General features: G+C 41.9%; 1 protein-coding gene across 1 annotated transcript in view; it reads right to left on the bottom strand.

Annotated features, from left to right (window-relative positions):
• Positions 1-24279, bottom strand: part of LOC126210108 (uncharacterized) — a 453742-nt gene that overhangs the window by 18220 nt on the left and 411243 nt on the right. Inside the window, exon 8 of the mRNA XM_049939246.1 lies at positions 9887-10029. Within this exon, the coding sequence (XP_049795203.1) occupies positions 9887-10029 (143 nt within the window). The remainder of the gene's footprint in view (positions 1-9886; positions 10030-24279) is intronic.

The following is a 24279-nucleotide window of genomic DNA, read 5'->3' as shown; positions in this document are numbered from 1 at the left end:
AAGCACTCACCTGAACTGATACTCTATCAGCTCACAAAAATCAGTAAATGTGGGCTTCAGTTCCAGTCCAACACAAATTTTCTTTAGTCATGACACATTTTGTTACATGAAATGAAGGACATGATAGGGAAGAAGTATTTGAGAAGTGTGTAAGACAGATGGGCCTATCGTACTTGTCCTTATACCATTCCTCACATTAATATAAATTTTTTCCTTTATTTGGTTTTGTTTTATTGAAAAAAAAAAAACACATATATGTTACTCATAGAAAATATTTAATTTCTTATTTGTGCTTTATTTCAAGGAAATTTATTATTCATTGGATAGCTTTCGGACTACGTAGGATAATAGTGTATTTGTTTCTTATGGAAACATTATCTTTAAAAGAATGCACTTGATTTACAAGTCATACAAATCACACAGAGATGAAATTTTCAGTTGGTGGTTAGCTGCCTATTTCTAAAGTAACACAGCTCATTTAAAAGATGTCAGTCTCCTCTTTCTGTCAAATGTCTTACTTTTTCCAAAAGTTTTTTTATTTCAAAAGTTGTTTGTTTTCCTAGAATGTTTCAATCTTAAGTAATAAATATTTCCAAAATTTAATACCATAGTTTTGTAGTCCAGATTTTTCTGATTCCAAAAATGCCCACTTTTACAAGAATAATTTGTTAGTTGGTTGATTACTTAAATCAGATAATTTCACCTTCTCAAAACCATTTGGTGGGCTTTGGGAATCCCAAGGTAAATAGAAATTATCATCACAGAGTAGTAGTTATGATTTTTGCTATATTCTAATTATATAGGTCACAGTTAAATAGACTTGCTGCTTTACCCGCTTCATCTTTGTGTCCTTTAATTTTGGCATAGTTTATGTGAATTTTCAGTCTGATCAGATATCAAAATGTTAACAATGTGTAGCGAGTTGACACACTGTATATTTATCTTTGTGAGACTGTGTGTAACATTCTGCACTTCGCCAGCAATACATATATTTTGTAACTGTGTGACAGGGTGTTAATGAATGTGGTTTGCCTATGTGGTACAAGTGTTTAGACTGCTACTTGTGACAAAGCGGATCAACAGGCAAGGAACACTGATTGTACAGAGTGATTATAAGTAAAGTTAAACTTTCAAACCACTGTAGAAATAACACCACTAGTCAGAATGGAGACCAAAAACCTCATAAAAGCATCAGTCAAAATCAAATCGGATTATTAATTTCCGTGTGACTGGCGCAAAACATGTTCAGTATGCTGTCCACCGTTTTCTGCAGCAAGTTGAAATCGAGAAACAGCATATTCCACAACTGATGGCAATGTTTCCAGGGTCATGTTCAGAATGTGCTCGCAATGCGTGCCTTCAATACAGCTAAGTTTGCAATCAGAACACTGAACACATCCTCTTTCAGATAGCCCCACAGGCAGAAATCACAAGGATTATGATTAGGTTATCGGGATGGTCAGGCTCTAGGGAAATGGCGCCTGATAATTCTAGCATTTCCGAAATGGCGCTTCAACAGCTGCCCAACTGGATTTGCGATGTACGGAGGTGTGCCATCTTGCATCGACACATCCACACTGTTGGACAGCTGGAGTGACGTGGTCGCGCAAAAGACACTTGTAGCGCTTACCAGTGAGGGTACAGGTAACAGAACCGGAAGCACCTGTTTCTCTGAAAAAATTTGGCCCTATGATGAATGATGCCATAAACCCGCGCTGCACATTTGACCTTTTCGGGATGAAGTGTTACTGGTTGGTTTGCATGTGGATTTTCCATTGCCCATATTCGACAATTCTGTGAACCGACGTATCCTGTCAGATGCAAGTTGGCTTCGTCTGTCCACAAAATCTTCCACGGCCAATCATTGTTCACTTCCATGTGAGCAAGAAATTCTAAGGCAAAGGTCTCTCTTGCTGGTAGGTCAACAGGAAGCAATTTGTGCACATGGGTAATTTTGAATGGATAGCAAAGAAGGGCATTTCGTAGGATTTTACGCACCATGCTCACGGGTATGTGTAACATTCAGGCAATTCTTCGTGCACCCCACCACTCATCTCCTGCTGCACTGATGTGGCCACTGCTTCCACTGATGTCGAATCAATTCATTTCTTCCCTCTACAAGGTTGCACACCAAAAGAACCCACCTTTTCGAATTTCCGAGTCATTTTCTCCAGACCCACGGCAGGCACTGGACCAGCATCTCGTTTCAAACCGTTCAGTGCCCGGAACGTGCGTACAGCCATCATTCTTGTAATACAGCTCTAGAAGCTGAGGGCGAGCCTGCATTAAGACAGTCGTGGCAAATGTCACACATGCGAAAGACGGAAAAGCCGTGTACCCGGCGTGTTTATATCAACTTCAATGAGTCGTGCGCATGGCAGGTGTTTTCATTTACGTATTCTGACACATACAGTGCTATCTATCGATCAATTTTTACACTATTCTCTTTCTTCTGCCACACGTTTGCCCCCTTCTCTGATAATATTCCATTGCAATTTGACGTCAATCTGACCAGTGGCATTATTTCTACAGCATTTTGAAAGTTTAACTTTAATTATGATCACCCTGTAAATAAATATGAAGATATCAAAAATCAGTTACTGCATTGTGGTTTACATTATTTGACACATGATTGTAAGATATTTTCACAACAGGATTATGATCCCGATGATGATGATGATGATGATGATCATCATCATCATCATCATTATTACTGAGCGACAGAGAAGCTATGAAATGCAGAAGAGTAGGTGAGCCAATCTATATGTTGCAGACTATCTCTTGGATTATTCAACCTGTGTATTAAGAAAGCAGTAAAGGGAACAAGAAGGAGCTCGGAAAAGGAACTGAATTCAATAAGAATAAATAAAAACAATGAGGCTTGCTGATGACTTTGTAATTCTTTCAGAGATAGGAAAGGAGTTGGAAGATGAGTTGAACAGTAGATGAACATCAACAAAAGTAAAACATGGGTAATACATAGCATGTGGTCAGGTGTTTTTCTTTCGAGAAAATGATTTAAAAATCAGTAATACACAGGTTTTTAGCAGGGTTCGAACTGGATATTTTTAATGGCTACTTACAAGCTGTGATTTGCCTTCCAAAATATTAAAAATACTCCATACCCATATATGTAGGCCACCTCCTACAAACTACTGTGCGGGGCACCCTTGCATTCCAGTGACAGATGACAGTGAATACAATGAAGCACGTGATTAAGCTGGTCCCACGGCAGGCACTGGAAACAACTGGGACGTGTGGAGTGGCACTCCTAAAGCTCCACCAGTGTTTGTGTTAAACAAGAAACACAGTCAAAATGAGACATGAGAAAATTTTGCTGACAACAGGCATGTTGATTTATTTATTTACCTTGTTTCCTGAAGGAGTACCTCACATTATTAGTGGTATATATGTAACTCAGGAAAGATGGGAGAAGATTAACCGGGCTTGCAAGATGGAGGGATGCACAAGTCTGTTTCTGCATACTGACTTGTCATTTTCCATAAGGAGAGGATTAAAAGAGTACCAGTCCTTTTTACACTGTCACATACTTGTTATCTATTCTGAATGAAGATAGATTTCGGTGTCACTGAGGCATCGTCACTTCTGAGACAACTCACTGCAATCCAGAGACCAATCCTACAATATTAGTACAGTTATGGACCATTTCTGTGCCATTGTGTGCAATAATTACATTCCAGACAAGAAGCTCTGCATTGACAAATAAACAGTTTTGTGATGTTGTTTTTCAGATGGTATATCAAAACTGAAAAACACAAATATGTTGTGTAACTTTATGAACTCTGTAAATCCAAAGATGTGACACCTATAACAATTTGAGCTTCTGTGTTTTCTATCAGTTCTTTGAGCTATGATTCTTTCCCAAAAGAGCTACAACAATTCACAACTACAATACCCATTGTCGCTAGGTCTATCCTCGCCCTGTGTTTGCACTGCACCCTTTCTCTAGTTTCCTGAGACCCTCTAAACAAAAAAACTGCCCAGTCCTTCCACACTGCCCCCGCTACCAATTTAGCCACTTCCTTGGAGTAGCTTATTAGGGCCAGTTCTGTTCCTACTAAACATCAATGACTTTCCCAATAGTGTTAGACATGTGGACAAACTCTCTTTACAGATGGCAGCAATATTACAGTGACTGAGGAAACAAGACAATTCCAGGAAGAGAAAGAAAGTGAAACCCTCAAGGAAGTTTACAGTGGTCAATATGCGGAACTGACACTGAACATAAAGAAAACAAATGCAACGAATTTCAGTATGATGATGGAAAATGACACTGTTAAATTAAATGTAGATGGCACCCCTATAGACTGTGTAGCAAACACAGAATTTCTAGGAATGAATATTGATGCTCAACTGAGATGGTGGGAATGCACAAAGATATTAGCAAACAAAATGTTATCATCATATCACACCGTTAGAGATCTGTCATCCGTGTGTAACAGCCAGTGTCTTTTAGTTACATGCTATTCATATCTATATTCAGTTGTTAGCTACGGCATTCTTTTCTGGGAAACAACTACACAAAATGTGAACACGATTTTCAAACTGCGACAAAGGGTCATAAAAATAATAACCAAAAATAGCAGTCGAGTTGATTGTAAAGATCTGTTCAAACCATCGGGTAAAGTGAGAGTGAGAGTATACTCCCGTGTTGTAAACTCCTTCTGTCTTTTATCCATTCGTCTCATCTGCTTATTTTAAAAAAATGTTACTTTCACAGTACATTTTTTTTCATCTCTCAGTTGTGCACATTTTCACACTTTTTCTCTTATAGGTTCCCGTACTTTACTTAGGAACACACCTGGTCTTTCTGTTTGGTGTTGCACGGGCTCCCCTTGTAGATGCTCTCTTACTCTTTCACTCCTCCATCTATCAACTTGTGACTCTTCAGTTCCTCTCCTTGTGACTCACAGGCTTGTACTCTGCATTTATTTTTAGTGAACATTGTGCTGTGATGGTGACAACGGTTTCGAGTTACAAGCAAAAATATCGACTTTGGCACTTAAAACAACATCGAGTTCCATTTATGCGGTTTACTGCACAATGTTAGACAACATCAGCAATATTCTTGTGATGCATTGAATGACTATTTAAAAAATTAATGTGCTCATTTACGTAATCCACTGCCCTTTGTGTGAACAGCTCATATAGCGTAATGCACAGATTACTGTGTTGAGGGACAGAATTGGACCTAAATCAATTCCGTACACTAGGTTAACGACTGTTGTTTTGGGACACCAGACACTCTGGGAGGCATTTAATTGAACTGCATTGTGCATTGTGTAATTATATTTCAAGGTATAGAGCAAACAGTTTCATTGCTGAGATAAATAATAGGAAAGCAATTCATTGGCCTGGTCAATCCTATACAGGGTGGTCAATTGATCGCGACCGGGCCAAATATCTCACGAAATAAGCGTCAAACGAAAAAAACTACAAAGAACGAAACTTATCTGTCTTGAAGGAGGAAACCAGTTAGCGCTATGGTTGACCCGCTAGATGGCGCTGCCATAGGTCAAACGGATATCAACTGCGTTTTTTAAAAATAGGAACCCCTATTTTTTATTACATATGCGTGTAGTATGTAAATAAATATCAATGTTTTAGTTGGACCACTGTTGTCGCTTTGTGATAGATGACGCTGTAATAGTCACAAAAATATGGCTCAGAATCTTAGACGAACGGTTGGTAACAGGTAGGTTTTTTAAATTAAAATACGGAACGTAGGTACGTTTGAACATTTTATTTCGGTTGTTCCAATGTGATACATGTACCTTTGTGAACTTATCATTTCTGAGAACGCATGCTGTTACAGCGTGATTACCTGTAAATACCACATTAATGCAATAAATGCTCAAAATGATGTCCGTCAACCTCAATGCATTTGGCAATACGTGTAGCGACATTCCTCTCAACAGCGAGTAGTTCGCCTTCCGTAATGTTCGCACATGCATTGACAGTGGGCTGACGCATGTTGTCAGGCGCTGTCGGTGGATCACGATAGCAAATATCCTTCAACTTTCCCCACAGAAAGAAATCCGGCGACGTAAGATCCGGTGAACGTGCGGGCCATGGTATGGTGCTTCGACGACCAATCCACCTGTCATGAAATATGCTATTCAATACCGCTTGAACCGCACGCGAGCTATGTGCCGGACATCCATCATGTTGGAAGTACATCGGCGTTCTGTCATGCAGTGAAACATCTTGTAGTAACATCGGTAGAACATTACATAGGAAATCAGCATACATTGCACCATTTAGATTGCCATAGATAAAATGGGGGCCAATTATCCTTCCTCCCACAATGCCGCACCATACATTAACCCGCCAAAGTCACTGATGTTCCACCTGTTGCAGCCATCGTGGATTTTCCGTTGTCCAGTAGTGCATATTATGCCGGTTTACGTTACCGCTGTTGGTGAATGACGCTTCGTCGCTAAATGGAACGGGTGCAAAAAATCTGTCATCGTCCCGTAATTTGTCTTGTGCCCAGTGGCAGAATTGTACACGACGTTCAAAGTCGTTGCCATTCAATTCCTGGTGCACAGAAATATGGTACGGGTGCAATCCATGTTGATGTGGCATTCTCAACACTGATGTTTTTGAGGTTCCCGATCCTCGCGCAATTTGTCTGCTGCTGATGTGCGGATTAGCCGCGACAGCAGCTAAAACATCTATTTGGGCATCATCATTTGTTCCAGGTCGTGGTTGACGTTTCACATGTGGCTGAACACTTCCTGTTTCCTTAAATAACGTAACTATCCGGCGAACGGTAAGGACACTTGGATGATGTCGTCGAGGATACCGAGCCGCATACATAGCACACGCCCGTTGAGCATTTTGATCACAATAGCCATACATCAACACGATATCGACCTTTCCGCAATTGGTAAACGGTCCATTTTAACACGGATAATGTATCACGAAGCAAATACGGTCCGCACTGGAGGAATGTTTCGTGATACCACGTACTTATACGTTTGTGAATATTGCAGCGCCATCTACCACAAAGCGAAAAAAGTGGTCCAACTAAAAGATTCATATTTCTTAACGTAGTACACGGACATGTAATAAAAAATGGGGGTTCCTATTTTAAAAAAACGCAGTTGATATCCGTTTGATCTATGGCAGCGGCTTCAAGCGGGCCAACCATAGCGCCATCTGGGTTTCACCATTCAAGCTAGACGAGTTTCATTCTTTGTAGATTTTTCGTTTGATGCTTGTTTCGTGAGATATTTGGCCCGGTCACTATCAATGGACCACCCTGTATGCTGTAGTTGTGTATGGTGTTTCAAAAAAACTTTGACATGTCAATTACTCATTTCAATCATTTCAGCAAGGTGCTTATAGGAAGTGGCGAGTAATGTCCTTTAGTCCCTGGTTTTACAAACAACAATCCTTCTTCCTTTAATTTTATAGAAACTAACAACTTTGGGCTACTCTTGCTGTTGTTTAGTAATGTTTCAATGCATAGATTTTGTACATAGGCTGCAGTTTTGTCAGGGGTATTGCATTATAAAAGATGTCCAAAGATAACGCATATTCTCTGCACATGTAGGCTTCCACTAGGTGCACAGCCCATCTTTTGCTTGAAAGTGTTTTGATGAACCCTCTGCCAGATGCTTGACTGTCAACTGCAGAGTAATGATGTAGGTGAAGGTGTGGAATTCGTATAGTAACATATTCTAGTTCGGATAAGTACTTTACTAAAGTTTAATTGGATCCACCCCACTGTACCTGTTACTACTACTGTTTTTTTCTGTTCTATTCACATATGGGATGCAAGAAAAATGACTGTTTAAGTGTCTCTGTGCATGCTGGAACTGATCCAATCTTGTCCTCATGATCCCTATGGGAGCAACACATACAGACTTGTAGTATGCTGCTAGAGTCATCATTTGAAGCTGATTGTTGTAACTTTGTGAATAGGCTTTCATTCGATAGTTTACACCAACCTTCACGATTCTGCCAGTTCAGTTCTTTCAGCATCTCTGTGTCCCTCCCATGGGTCGAACAAAACTGTGATCATTTGTGCTGCTCTTCCCTGTATATGTTCAATATCCTGTGTTAGTTCTATTTGGTAAGAGTCCCATATGCCTCAGCAATATTTTTGGATGGGTTTCAGGAGTGTTCTGTAAGCAGTCTCTACTGTGGACTGATTGCATTTCCCCAGTATTCTACAGATAAACAAAAGTCTGTCATCTATGAGGTTCGTTCAAATGAAACCTGGTCGGTGCTTCTACCTTCGCCTTACACGGAAGGCGGCACCACGTAACTGTCGGTACGGTGGCGCCACCTATTGGTAGAGTGACTGATGAGTGCACACTATGTGATGTTGCACAGCGCCAGTGTGGTTTCACGCCGAAGAGAAGGTGGTCACACAAGCTATTGTCCACTACCGAACATGCAGGCGAGTAAGCAGAAACGAGGAGAGATTCGAATTTTGACAGCGGAGGGAGTTGGAGGCTGTGAAATGTATCGGCAGATGAAGGCTGTGTACGGTGAGTACAGTCTGAGTCGTTCGAGTGTTGTGGAATGGCACAAACGATTCCTTGAGGGGCGCGAGTCACTGGAAGACGATGCTCGTCCTGCACAGGCTGATCGTGTCATCACACCAGAAATGGTTGCGGAAGTGAATGCTTTAGTCTCGGACAACCGCAGAATCACCGTGGACCACATCCGTCAGTTACTAGGTATTAGGGTGGGCGCCACCCACACGATAATGCATCAACACTTGAACTTTCGAAAAATCTGTGCGCAGTGGGTTCCCCACCAACTGACCGCCGAACAGCGCAATACTCGAAAGGCGCTCTCTTTGAGTCATCTGCAACGTTATCGTGAGGATGAATACGGCTTTCTGTCCAATGTTGTCACAGGTGATGAAACATGGTGTCACCATTTTGAACCGGAAAGCGAGCGTCAGAGCAAGCAGTGGAAACATGCGACTTGACCACATTTATTGGTTCTGGTAAGATCACGATGTTCTTCTTTTTTGACCACAAGGGCCCACTGCTTGTCGGCAACCACCATCAATGGCTAGCGTTATCAAGCCACGTTACAGAACCTTAGATGAGCCATCAAGTCAAAATGCCAAGGCATATTGTCCAATGGCGTTATCCTCCTGCACGATGATGCCCGCCCACACACGGCCAATGCAGTGAAGGCAGCACTGCAGCAGGTTTGGTGGGACACACTGGAACATCCACCGTACAGTCGCGATCTTTCACCGTGTGACTTTCATGTGTTTGTACCTCTACAACAAGCTATTCGTGGACATCGATTCGCAACAGACGACGAAGTGTGGGTCCAGGCCTGGATCCGACTAGCTTCTTCAGCGATAGAATCGACCGGCTAGTGTCTCAATGGGATAATGTGCCAACAGTTTTGGCGACTACTTTTGAGAATGTGTACTGTGTATAACTACGTTTTTGAGTTAATAAAATCGTTACCGTTACTTTACACTAGTGACCGGATTTCATTTGAATGCCCCTTATACTTTACCTATGTCTGAGTCCACGTGATCATTCCATTACATATCCACAGAAAGTGTTACTGTGTAACATTATTTGATAGGGCACTATATTTTTTGATTTTGTGAAGTGCATAATTTTGCATATCTGAACATTTAAAGCAAGTTGCCAATCTTTGCACCACTTTGAAATCTTATCAAGATCTCACTGAATATGGAACTTCTTTCACACAATACTTCATTGTAGACAACTGCATCATCTGCAAAAGTCTGAGGTTACTATTATTACTGTCCGCGAGGACATTAACATACAACATGCACAGCAAAGGTGCCACCACCCCCCTTATACTGCAGGCAGCAGCTGGTGGACACGGCAGCTGCAGTCAGTCGTACCTGAGCGCGGCAACGGCGAGGTCGCGCACCTGCCGGTACCAGCCACCCACACCTTCTGGGGGAGGCAGGGTGACGGGCGAGGGTGTGTCCGACACCAGGGCTGCCAACTGCTGCAGCAAGCTCCCGAGGTCCAGAAGCATCTCCTAGGCGAGAAGAACAGCAATGCCAGGGAATAACGAAGGCAGAACACCAGCTAAGTGATATGTACCACAATATTCTAGGGGTGGGAGTGAGACACAAGTAATTTAAAACAATTATATGAGGAATAAGACACAAGTAATTTAAAACAATCATATGCGGAATTAAGTCCAGCGGCCTAGTACAACGATCATTTCTTTTTGTAACAGTTTACGTGTATCGTCCCCATTATATAAAGAACACTACGCAAATATGAGCAGGAGTTTCAATGTAGCAAGATAAGGTTGGCTCCACTTTCTACTTCCTTTTCTTTTCTTTTCTCAGTTATAAGGGTAATGACAAAACCACATTTACTTAAAACATCAAGAGTCTTATTGGGGTGATATTTCATTAAGATTTATTGCGTACTAATTCATCTGAGTTATGCTATGCTATGGTCAATTTAATTTATTAAAAAACTTTTTCTTCTGAGAGAAATCTATAATCTGTTATGTTCAAATTCTATATCGTTGTAAAAATGTAGTGGGTAAATGATTGTGCAATTCAAGAGAAACATAGCTCATTTGAAAGCCCTACTTCTTCCATTTTCAAGTAAGTGTTTTACTTTTCCGGAATAGTCATTAACTAAAAAATTATTCATAATTAAAGTTCGCACCTATCACGCAATACTTTTATTATTTTTTTTTTTTTGTAATTCACAGAATTGTCGTAATTTTGTTGTTCATATTTTTCTTACCCTGGAAATATCTTTGGTTTTCAGAATAATGTGTTAATTGAGAAATTAGGCAAATTAGGAAAATCATGAATATGTGAAATTTGTACTCTGATAAACACTTGTGGAAGCATACAGTCTAGTCACAACATACCTCCTATTATTTTCTTAATTTTCTGGAGGGAGAGGGATGGGGGAGTGGTTGACTAGAACCACCAGTGAACAGTAAACAAGAAGTTCTCTGTTACTATAGTTTAAGGTAATTTATTTTTAAGTAACAATTTTCTGCATTTATAAATGCCTGAAGATGAACATCCCAGATACCTTACATTATGTGACTTGTAGCAGAAAATACAAACAAATAATTATTCCACACAGTTACGATTCACATACGTAGCCCGTATTGCCACAGGAAATTAAGGTGCTGGAAATCGGGAAGAGGAAGAAGGAGACAAGAGACTGGGTTTCCTTCCACACGGTGCCCGGGACTGCTCTCACTCAAAATTGCGAGGCTACAAGAAAAGTCCAGCAATAAAAATTGTCTTCCGACTATGGCCGAAGATTAAAGAGTGTCTTGGCTCTGCGCTGTGAAAGGTCCACTGAAAATGGACGTACCGGAAATATACAGCACTGCCTGTGAATGTGGCCAACAGTACACTGGGCAAGTGCAGCGCTGTATTTCAAGGCACTAAGGGGGGAACATCGAGCACGTGCGACAGGGACAGAGAAATCAGTGCTAGCAGAGTACAGCCTCAAGGAAGGCCACACCGCCGCTTTCAGAACACCGAGGTGCTTTGCCGAGCTACCGACCACTGGGACTGAATCGTAAGGCAATCCATTGAAATAACAGGTTCAGGACTAACTTGTCATCCCCCCACAACTGCAGCTTCAACCCTCAACCCGCTTCCCCACCCACCATAGCAAATGGAGAGGAGCACTCCGCTAGTATAAATATTACAGTTTTGGCACATCTCCACATTTTGCCGCGATATTGTAAGACGGCCACCTAGCTGGAAACCCGAGAGCTTTTCACCAATAGCGTACACTGGGACAGCTACACTCACATACGATTAGTGAAACTCTAACAAATAAGATACGTGAACTGAAGTTAATGAAAGAAATCTTTCAGCCATCTGACATTAGACACGACTGTTTCACTGTGTTTTAGAAGGAATTATGGATTTTGGAGCTAGAAAACCACAAAAATCAACAAATAACTATAGGAAGAGAATAAAATCGAAGTAAGGTAAAATGTCTAGCTTTTGCAGTTGTTTTTGCAATATTTTTAGAAAACCTTAGAGAACTAACTACACAATTGAATCTCCTGGAAAGAGTAACGAATACAATTGGTCTCAAGATATTACCTCGAGAAAAAACAGATTCATAAAACTACGCAGAAACACCAATAGATAAAATTGGGTGAGTAAGTAAATCTAAATATCTTGGAGAAACAATAAAGCGGAATGGACTAGAAAAATTTGCTATAGATGCAAGTTAGTAAAATGGAAGGAGCATAAGGTTTAGCTCAAAGTCTCACAGCAATGACTTTGGCTGACATTTTGTACGCAACTCTGAGAAAAGCGATGCTACGGTAACTCGCACAATTTTCTTTATCCTTCTTTTTATGAATCGGGCAAACAATGGCCGAGTCCCACTGGTATGGCATCACTCCCTTTTTTTCAGATGAACGAAGAGCTGGTGGACATAACGTGATGTGTTAGACGTTGGCCCCTATCTCTACTGAAATCACTGAAATGTAGTGCCATAATCAATGACATGACATGAAAATGTTTCTAACGAAACACTAAACAGTTTTAGTCTTTCTTACATTATGTAAAATTCAATCAATATTTGTTTTCAGATTAATGCAAACATTACTTTTTGAAGTACGGTAAACGTTTTTTTTTTTTTACTTGTGAATAATTGGAAAAATATGGAAGATGTTCTCAACTGTACTTGTAAACGTCAATCGTGAAGTACGGGGTGGTTATAATTAAACTTTCGCTACCTGAGGCACTGTAGACGAAACACTACACTGAGGCGACAAAAGTCACGGGATATCAATATGCACGTAACGGCGACAGTGCCGCGTACACAGGGGATAAAATGGCGGCGCACTGGTGGAGGTGTCATTTGTACTCAGGTGGTAGCTGGGAAATGTTTCCGACGTCATTATGTCTGCGCGACGGGAATTAACAGACGCTGAACGCGGAATGGTAGTTGGAGCTAGACGCGTGGGACATGCCATTTCGGAAATGGCTAGGGATTTCAGTATTCAGAGATCGACAGTGTCGAGAAAGCAGATGTTATGTGTTACCTGCCACCTCTCACACGGACAGCGCAGTGGCCGGCGGCTTTCAGCCTTTCACTTAACGACCGAGAGAACCGGTGTTTGCGTAGAGTTGTAGTGCTAACAGACAAGCAACACTGCGCGAAATCACCGCAGAAATCAATTTCACACATACTGAGAACGATTCTGTTACGACAGTGCACCGAAATTTGGCGTTACTGGGCCACGGCAGCAGACGACCTAGGCGAGTGCCTTCGGAAACAGCAGGACATGGCACGAAGCGGCCCTCCAGGGCTCGTGACCACACCTGCTGGGCCCTGCACCACTTGTAAACTGTGGCGCGGCCAGACCGGCCCCTGTGGCAGTCGGTGAGAGCTGACGGCGGGGCCCGAGTGTGGCTCCGTAATAGCGTCGAGTGGTCCAACTGAGCCGATAATTGACTGGAAATGTTTACGTTCGGTTAGAAACTTCACGTCACCGGACCACAGTTGTTTGTGAGTGGTTTGAGGAACATTCTGGACAATTCGAGCGAATGGTTTGGCCACCCAGATCGCCCGACAACAATCCCGTCGGCCATTCGTGCGACATAAGCGAGCGGTCAGTTGGTGCACAAAACCCAGCATCGACAACACTTTCGGAATTATGGACGGCTACAGAGGCAGCACGGTTTACTACTCCTGCAGGGGACTCCCACCGACCCGTCGAGTCCACGCCACGTCCAACTGCTGCACTGCGCCCGGAAAAACGAGGTCCGACACGACATTAGGAGGCATCCCGGAACTTTTGTCACCCCCGTGTATATACTGTACGGGCGCTCAAGTTTATGCGAATGTTGTTCAGAATGTGGATTCCAGGATTCGCACGGTCAGTAGTGTAAGGCGCCGGTACTGGTACGGCGACGTGGGGCTGGAACAGAGGCATCACTGCGCATTGCAGTTGCAGACAGTCAGCAGGAGTGTGGAAAAGGCGAGCAGGGCTTCACTCGTGAAGCTGTTTTATCAGAGCGACAGTAAGTGCTACTGCTCATCGATAGTATCGACGCATATCGAGGCGTCCTCTTTTCGCAGCAGAATTGAAGAACATGATTCGGAAGTACGAAGTAACTGGAGATTTGCGAATTTCTCTTGGGAGGGGTGGTGGGGCAATTCAGGCACAAATTGTTGAAGCAGTTACTGTTGCCCGTGGTAGAGAATGCTGGGATGCAGTGTGCGATATTCAAACCGCGTACCAGCTGCGTCAGAACAGTTGAATATTTCGTGGCACACCGTTAGGAAAGGGCTGCGAACAACTGTGGAACGGTGTCCGTACAAAATATCGGGCCGTCGTGGATGCAGATTTTATTTATTTATTTATTGTTCCGTGGGACCAAATTAAGGAGAAGTCTCCATGGTCATGGAACGAGTCAATACATGAAATTATAACACGATATTAGAAACAGATAAAATGAAATATAAAAAAACATATTCAGGTGACAAGTCGTAAGTTTAAATGAAAAAAATCAACAATGTAACACTGGAATTTGCTTAGTTTTTAGCTCTTCCAGGAGCTCCTCGACAGAATAGAAGGAGTGAGCCATGAGGAAACTCTTCAGTTTAGACTTAAAAGAGTTTGGGCTACTGCTAAGATTTTTGAGTTCTTGTGGCAGCTTATTGAAAATGGATGCAGCAGAATACTGCACTCCTTTCTGCACAAGAGTCAAGGAAGTGCATTCTACATGCAGATTTGATTTCTGCCTAGTATTAACTGAGTGAAAGCTGCTAACTCTTGGGAATAGGCTAATATTGCTAACAACAAACGACATTAAAGGAAATATATACTGTGAGGGCAATGTCAGAATTCCCAGATTTTTGAATAGGGGTCGACAAGAGGTTCTCGAACTTACACCACATATAGCTCGAACAGCCCGTTTTTGAGCCAAAAATACCCTTTTTGAATCAGAAGAATTACCCCAAAAAATAATACCATACGACATAAGCGTATGAAAATATGCGAGGTAGCCTACTTTTCGTGTTGAAGTGTCACTTATTTCAAATACTGTTCTAATGGTAAATAAAGCAGAATTTAGTTTCTGAACAAGATCCTCGACATGGGCTTTCCACAACAGCTTACTATCTATCCGAACTCCTAGGAACTTGAACTGTTCCGTCTCGTTTATAATATGCCCATTCTGTCTGAACAAAATATCGGTTCTTGTTGAATTGTGAGAAACTGTAAAAACTGAGTCTTACTGTGATTTAGCATCAAATTATTTTCCACAAGCCACGAAATTATTTCATGAACTAAATTATTTGTTACTGTTTCAATATTACACACAAGATCCTTCACTATCAAGCTGGTGTCATCAGCAAACAGAAATATTTTTGAATCACCTGTAATACTAGAAGGCATATCATTTATACAAATAAGAAACAGCAGTGGCCCCAGCACCGACCCTTGGGGAACGCCTCACTTAACAGTGCCCCATTGGGACTGAACATCACTACCACTCTCAATATTGCGGAGAATTACTCCATAATGGTCCAACTTCTGCAGTAATATTTTGTGGTCAACACAGTCAAAAGCCTTCGTTAAATCAAAGAAAACACCTAGCGTTCGCAACCTTTTATTTAATCCGTCGAAAACCTCACAGAGAAAAGAGAATATAGCATTTTCAGTTGTTAAACCATTTCTAAAACCAAACTGAACATTTGACAGCAAATTATGTGAATTTAAATGCTCCAGTAACCTTGTATATACAACCTTCTCGATAACTTTAGCAAACACCGATGGCATAGAAATAGGTCTAAAATTGTCAACATTATCAATGTCTCCCTTTTTATAAAGTGGCTTCACTACCGAGTACTTTAATCGGTCAGGAAACCGACCATTCCTAAAGGAAAAGTTACAGATATGGCTGAGAACTGGGCTAACATACATAGAACAATACTTCAGTATTCTGCTAGATACCCCGTCATATCCATGAGAGTTCTTGGTCTTTAGTGATTTAATTATTAACTCAATCTCCCTCTTGTCAGTATCATGGAGGAGCATTTCAGGTAACAGTCTCGGAACACTTTTTTCTAAGAGTGCTATATGATTCCCTGTTGGGACTAGGTTTCTATTTAGTTCACCTGCTATATTCAGAAAGTGATTATTACATACTGTACATATATGCGACTTATCAGTAACACGGACATTCCCACTACGCACTGATTCTATATCCTCGACCTGTCTCTGGAGACCAGCAACTTCCTTTACGACTGACCATATGGTTTTAATTTTATCCTGAGACTTAGCTATTCTATCTACATACCACATACTTTTTGCCTTCCTAATAACATTTTTAAGCACCTTACAATACTGTTTGTAATGGGCTGCTGCATTTAGATTTTGACTGTTTCTAACGTTTTGATATAATTGCCACTTTGTTCTACAAGATATTCTTATCCCCACCCAGGCTGCCTGTTTGTGCTAGTACCCTGTTTTAAACGTTCTAACGGAAAGCAACTTTCAAAGAGCATGAGAAAAGTCTTGAGAAAAGCATTATATTTATCGTCTACTGTATCAGCGCTATAAACATCTTGCCACTCTTGTTCCTTTATAAGGTTTACAAAGGTCTCTACAGCAACTGGATCAGCTTTCCTGAGCAGCTGATTATATTTAACACGTGTTGCAGCACAAAAATCTTTTAAAGTTAAAATTTGTGCATCATGATCTGAAAGGTCATTCACCTTTTTGCTAAAAGAATGCCCTTCTAGTACTGAGGAATGTACAAAAATGTTGTCTATGGTTGTTCTACTGTTCCATTGCACTCTCGTTGGAAAGAATACGGTTTGCATAAGATTATATGAATTAAAGAGGTCTACCAGCATCCTCTTCCTTGCACAATCACTTATACAATTAATATTGAAGTCACCACATATAACTAACTTTTTGTATTTCCTATAAAGTGAACCAAGAACCTCCTCTAGCTTTAGTAAAAATGTTGTGAAATCAGAGTCTGGGGATCTATAAATAACAACAGTTAGAAGTTTAGGTCCGTTAAATTTAACCACATCTGCACAACATTCAAACACCTTTTCAGTGCAGTACTTTGAAACATCAATTGACTCAAATGGGATGCCGTTTTTCACATACATGGCTACTCCCCCACACCGCAAAGAGCTCCTCGAAAAGCTGCCAGCCAACCTGTAACCTGGTAAAGGAAGCCTCTGAATTATCTCCTTATTTAAGAAGTGTTCAAATATACCAACAATTTCAGAGTCAACATCTATAAGCAGTTCACTAACTTTATCTCTAATACCTTGTATATTTTGCCATTCCGCCATTGTGACCGAGCGGTTCTAGGCGCTTCAGTCTGGAACCGCGCGACCGCTCCAGTCGCAGGTTCGAATCCTGCCTCGGGCATGGATGTGTGTGTTGTCCTTAGGTTAGTTAGGTTTAAGTAGTTCTAAGTTCTAGGGGACTAATGACCTCAGATGTTAAGTCCCATTGTGCTCAGAGCCATTTCTTTGATGCAGATGGTCATCACAATGAGCATGGTTCATACTCTGCTGCGCAATTAGCAAATGTTAGCCTCTTATGGGAAAATTATAATTTGTTCCTTTCAATGGTTTATTCGTTGTTTCTGTTCCGCATGTCATTACAAAGTCTCATCGTCCCACGAGCACTCGATCGTTATGGGGGGCCCTCTGGAGCAGTCAGTGTTCTGTAAGCAAGGCACGCCCTCTGCACGAGGACTGCTCGCCAGCCCGTGCTGAGCCTCTGGCGGCGCTACGAGTGTAGCGCTCTGCCAGCTCAGAGGCACACGTGCCTCCCACCCGGAGATGACGCACACCGTGGTGGGAGGTCCGGAAGACCTCAGGTGTGGTGGGGGTGTTTTGCACGTTTCAAGTGAGTACAGCTCGAACTAGTGTGCGATTTCGGCAGTCTGTGCGTAATCTCCTTGTTAAAAAATTGCACAACTGTAAGCACGATACCAGCGAGCGAGATGGCGCAGTGGTTAGCACACTGGACACGTGTCCAGACTTAGGTTTTCCGTGATTTCTGTAAATCGCTCCTGGCAAACACCGGGGCAGTTCCTTTAAAAGGTACAGCCGATTTTTGTCCGCATCCTTCAAACGTACTGAACTGGTGGTCTATATCTAATGACCTCGACGCCAGTCGGACAGTAAACCTTGACCTACCTTCATTCCTTCCCTTAAGCACAATACTCCGTCCTCTTAAGAATCTCTTGGTGCTGATTGCAACATTAATTTCAACTACCTTCGCACTGACGGCTCGGGCCACAAAATGATCCTACATACTGCTATTTTTCTGCTCAGCGTCGCCACTAATGTTAATCTTCTGTAGTAAGACTTGTTTATTTTGAAATGTTTCATAGGAGAGAGAAAGAAAGAGAGAGAGAGAGAGAGAGAGAGAGAGAGAGAGTGAGAGAGAGAGACAGACAGACAAACAGAGAGAGAAAGGGGGGTGGGAGAGGGTGGGTATGAGTGTGCATGGATGGATGAGGGCGGGCCATGGATGGTGAACGTCGCAGCTGGCTTACACTGAGCAAACTCATCGACTGCAGCAGTGTCATCGGCGGATGACGTCATCCAAGATGGTAGCCTGTTCACATGGCAACAGTGATGATGTCATCCAAGATGAAGGCCGCGCCATCCTCCAAGATCGCGGATTTTCACGGGAAGACAGGTCAATTGGGCAACCTCCACTAAAATAAACCCCTCTCCCCACCCCACCCCAAGAAAATGGTGCGAAGTCCAAATTCCAACAGGACAATGCAACACACCACTAATAACATAAGAAAATGGCGAGAAAAAAGGTCACTTGGGCTACCTCCACTAATCTAAGTCATCTGACCGCCACCTCTTCCTAGGAACTGACGCGAAGTTTGGAGGGAAGATAGGTCAATAAGGCCATCTCTGCTAACCTAAGAAAATGACAGGAAAGAAAGGACAGTTTGGCTACCTCCACTAACCTAAGTCATGTAACTTTTTATTTATTTATTTATTTATTTATTTATTGTTCCGTGGGACCAAATTAAGGAGAAATCTCCATGGTCATGGAACGAGTCAATACATGAAATTATAACACGATATTAGAAACAGATAAAATGAAATATAGAAAAAAAAAACATATTCAGGTGACAAGTCATAAGTTTAAATGAAGACAATCAACAATGTAACACTGGAATTTGCTTAATTTTTTAGCTCTTCCAGGAGCTCCTCGACAGAATAGAAGGAGTGAGCCATGAGGAAACTCTTCAGTTTAGACTTAAAAGAGTTTGGGCTACTGCTAAGATTTTTGAGTTCTTGTGGTAGCTTATTGAAAATGGATGCAGCAGAATACTGCACTCCTTTCTGCACAAGAGTCAAGGAAGTGCATTCTACATGCAGATTTGATTTCTGCCTAGTATTAACTGAGTGAAAGCTGCTAACTCTTGGGAATAGGCTAATATTGCTAACAACAAACGACATTAAAGAAAATATATACTGTGAGGGCAATGTCAGAATTCCCAGATTTTTGAATAGGGGTCGACAAGAGGTTCTCGAACTTACACCACATATAGCTCGAACAGCCCGTTTTTGAGCCAAAAATACCCTTTTTGAATCAGAAGAATTACCCCAAAAAATAATACCATACGACATAAGCGTATGAAAATATGCGAAGTAGACTACTTTTCGTGTTGAAGTGTCACTTATTTCAGATACTGTTCTAATGGTAAATAAAGCAGCATTTAGTTTCTGAACAAGATCCTGAACATGGGCTTTCCACAACAGCTTACTATCTATCCGTACGCCTAGGAACTTGAACTGTTCCGTCTCGCTTATAACATGCCCATTCTGTCTGATTAAAATGTCAGCTCTTGTTGAATTGTGAGTTAGAAACTGTAAAAACTGAGTCTTACTGTGATTTAGCATCAAATTATTTTCCACAAGCCACGAACTTATTTCATGAACTAAATTATTTGTTACTGTTTCAATATTACACACAAGATCCTTCACTATCAAGCTGGTGTCATCAGCAAACAGAAATATTTTTGAATCACCTGTAATACTAGAAGGCATATCATTTATATAAATAAGAAACAGCAGTGGCCCCAGCACCGACCCTTGGGGAACGCCCCACTTAACAGTGCCCCATTGGGACTGAACATCACTACCACTCTCAATATTGCGGAGAATTACCCTCTGCTTTCTGTTCTTAAAGTAAGAGGCGAACCAATTGTAAGCTACTCCCCTTACTCCATAATGGTCCAACTTCTGCAGTAATATTTTGTGGTCAACACAGTCAAAAGCCTTCGTTAAATCAAAGAAAACACCTAGCGTTCGCAACCTTTTATTTAATCCGTCGAAAACCTCACAGAGAAAAGAGAATATAGCATTTTCAGTTGTTAAACCATTTCTAAAACCAAACTGAACATTTGACAGCAAATTATGTGAATTTAAATGCTCCAGTAACCTTGTATATACAACCTTCTCGATAACTTTAGCAAACACCGATGGCATAGAAATAGGTCTAAAATTGTCAACATTATCAATGTCTCCCTTTTTATAAAGTGGCTTCACTACCGAGTATTTTAATCGATCAGGAAACCGACCACTCCTAAAGGAAAAGTTACAGATATGGCTAAGTACTGGGCTAACATACATAGAACAATACTTCAGTATTCTGCTAGATACCCCGTCATATCCATGAGAGTTCTTGGTCTTTAGTGATTTAATTATTAACTCAATCTCCCTCTTGTCAGTATCATGGAGGAGCATTTCAGGTAACAGTCTCGGAACACTTTTTTCTAAGAGCGCTATATGATTCCCTGTTGGAATTAGGTTTCTATTTAGTTCACCTGCTATATTCAGAAAGTGATTATTAAATACTGTACATATATGCGACTTATCAGTAACACGGACATTCCCACTACGCACTGATTCTATATCCTCGACCTGTCTCTGCAGACCAGCAACTTCCTTTACGACTGACCATATGGTTTTAATTTTATCCTGAGACTTAGCTATTCTATCTGCATACCACATACTTTTTGCCTTCCTAATAACATTTTTAAGCACCTTACAATACTGTTTGTAATGGGCTGCTGCATTTAGATTTTGACTGTTTCTAACGTTTTGATATAATTGCCACTTTGTTCTACAAGATATTCTTATCCCTCTAGTCAGCCACCCAGGCTGCCTGTTTGTGCTAGTACCCTGTTTTAAACGTTGTAACGGAAAGCAACTTTCAAAGAGCATGAGAAAGGTCTTTAGAAAAGCATTATATTTATCGTTTACTGTCTCAGCGCTATAAACATCTTGCCACTCTTGTTCCTTTATAAGGTTTACAAAGGTCTCTACAGCAACCGGATCAGCTTTCCTGAACAGCTGATGACTATATTTAACACGAGTTGCAGCATAAAAATCTTTTAAAGTTAAAATTTGCGCATCATGATCTGAAAGGCCATTCACCTTTTTACTAACAGAATGCCCTTCTAGTAATGAGGAATGAACAAAAATGTTGTCTATGGTTGTTCTACTGTTCCCTTGCACTCTCGTTGGAAAGAATACGGTTTGCATAAGATTATATGAATTAAAGAGGTCTACCAGCATCCTCTTCCTTGCACAATCACCTATACAATTAATATTGAAGTCACCACATATAACTAACTTTTTGTATTTCCTATAAAGTGAACCAAGAACCTCCTCTAGCTTTAGCAAAAATGCTGTGAAATCGGAGTCTGGGGATCTATAAATAACAACAGTTACAAGTTTAACTCCGTCAAATTTAACCACACCTGCACAACATTCAAACACCTTTTCAGTGCAGTACTTTGAAACATCAATTGACTCAAATGCGATGCCGTTTTTCACATACATGGCTACTCCTCCACACCGCAAAGAGCTCCTCGAAAAGCAGCCAGCCAACCTGTATCCTGGTAAAGGAAGCCTCTGAATTATCTCCTTATTTAAGAAGTGTTCAGATATACCAATAATTTCAGAGTCAACATCTATAAGCAGTTCACTAACTTTATCCCTAATACCTTGTATATTTTGATGAAATATTCTAATTCCCTCATTACTCGGATACCTAAGCTTTGTCAAAAGTGATTCCCTTGTTAGAGAGACTTCCCTTAAGCAGGAATACCTAAAGATTGGTGGGAATACCTAAAGATTGGTGGGAAGAGGACTCAATGTGTGCTAGACATAAGTCTTTATTTTGCATGCACTGTTTATTTAAACAATTAGAGGTAGAACCACCATCAAGTGTAGTCGCCACAGAGTCTGGAGTGCAACTGACCTAGTACACAGTACTGCCACCAGAGGGCGCTGTCATCCCTTCTGTGACATAATCCAACATGGCGGGGGAAATGGCGAAAACAGTGTGGTCGCCATGGGGTCTGGATACCAACTGACCTAATACACAGTATCACCACCAGAGGGCACTGTCGTCCATTCTATGACATAACCCAAGATGGCTGTCTGGAGGGGAAAATGACTCAGCCTGCACTGGGTTGCTGGAAAGAGGAAGGAGTGTACTTTATTTATTTTGGAACAATTTATGAAGGGATCGATTTTAGATAGTATATTTATCACACTGATACAAAACACACGCTCTGACATGCTTGGGGTCACGTCACACAGCATACAGAACTGTAAACTACTCCTAAATAACGCTCTGCAGACACGCAAACAACTCCTAAATTACCGAAATAATTTCAGTACACAGCAAACAGACATGCAAACTCCTCCTAAATAATGCAGTACACTGATATGCAGACACGAAATCAACTCGTAAACCAAATAACGCATAGCACAACCTACAGACCTGCTCGCAAAATAATGCAGCGGACACGCAAATAACGTGCGCATGCACTGCCCACTGTCCCCCTCTCAACTGGACCACACAGGAGACTATGGCACATGCTCACAAAGTGTCGCGGCTGTCGGCTGCCAAGCCATGCACAGGTGCCTGTACGGGTCCCACAAGCACGATACACACTTGAACGCTAACTCGGGTCTACTCCAGGTACTGGAAGCCTTCCGCGACGCATGGATATACACAGACATACAGAAAATAGAGCAAACGCTCTCAAAATGTGGAGGTGACTGGATACTATCGAGTACAGTGCTATACTGTGCCTCCGGATCAGTGCTTTTGGACTGTTGGCAGATGCAGCCTACTACATTTACAAGCAATTCTAGAATAGAGGACGAGAGGTTATGTCATGATCACATGGATGCAACGGACATACAAAAATCGATAGAATTGCGAAAAATGACGGGGGGTGGGGTGGGGGGGGGATAAATTGACCGAATATACACCAAAACGCGGGGAAATTTATGAAGTACTTGCGTATCTTCTGGTTGGTGCAGAGCAATTTGTACATGGGAACAAGTATGTGGCACCAAGATGAATTCGAGAAAATGTCAACATGGAAGCAAAGGGATTCAGGGAAGCAGTCGACTTTTTTTTTCGTCGGGGCAGCATTATACTGTATGTCTATTGAGGTACCAATGATACACGCGAGTTGACTACTGTATTTGACGCTTTTCAGGAAGACAGAGAACCATCTGCCTCTAAACTTACATTCATCTGTGTTAAAGGATGACAGAGAGTGTACTGGGTGATCGACTGAGATGGAGCTGTAACGAGGTACGGTTTAATGGTGGACTGATGATGCATTCTAGGGAGGGGGAAGTTTTGTGAGGTGCAGGGTTTGATATGGTTTGTCCATGCTGCGTTTCGCGGGGTTTTACCCAAGTCCCGTGTACGGCTTGTGCCTGAAGGCCGGCAAACCCGCCGCACAGCGCTGTCCTGCGGGTTGCCGCCCAGACACCTGTAAGGGGAGGGCCAAAGTCACCGCACACAGCCGGTAGGTAGTATATTCGCATCCGCGTAGCGGCGTCACGCCGGCCACTTCCTGGTATTCCTACGCTAAGCGACCTTTGTAGGAGAGCCTCCTGCACCTCTGGAACAGTCTGATGCCAAGTCTCATCCCGAGTCCTACTGCAGTAAACGGCGGGTCTGCGACGTAGGGCTGCCGGACCGGGACGACGCCGTTGCCCCACCGACTGTGACCGGAACCGATTCCTACCTTGCTGAGTAACCTATGGTGACAGACAGACTCTGTGCTTCCTCTCGCACTCTTGTGGAACTGTCCTCAATCAGCGACAGTTATTCTTATTAGATCAGAACGATCTCCTGTGTCCTTTCACAATAAATCAGTATTCTGTTCTTCAGGTATCCTTGTTGCCTCTCACTGAAATAAATTTACATTGT

Source organism: Schistocerca nitens, chromosome 10, assembly GCF_023898315.1.
Source record: "Schistocerca nitens isolate TAMUIC-IGC-003100 chromosome 10, iqSchNite1.1, whole genome shotgun sequence".
Classification (NCBI taxonomy): Eukaryota; Metazoa; Arthropoda; class Insecta; order Orthoptera; family Acrididae; genus Schistocerca; species Schistocerca nitens.
Note: the sequence above shows the minus strand (reverse complement) of the source record. Positions and strands in the feature narration are given on the sequence as shown.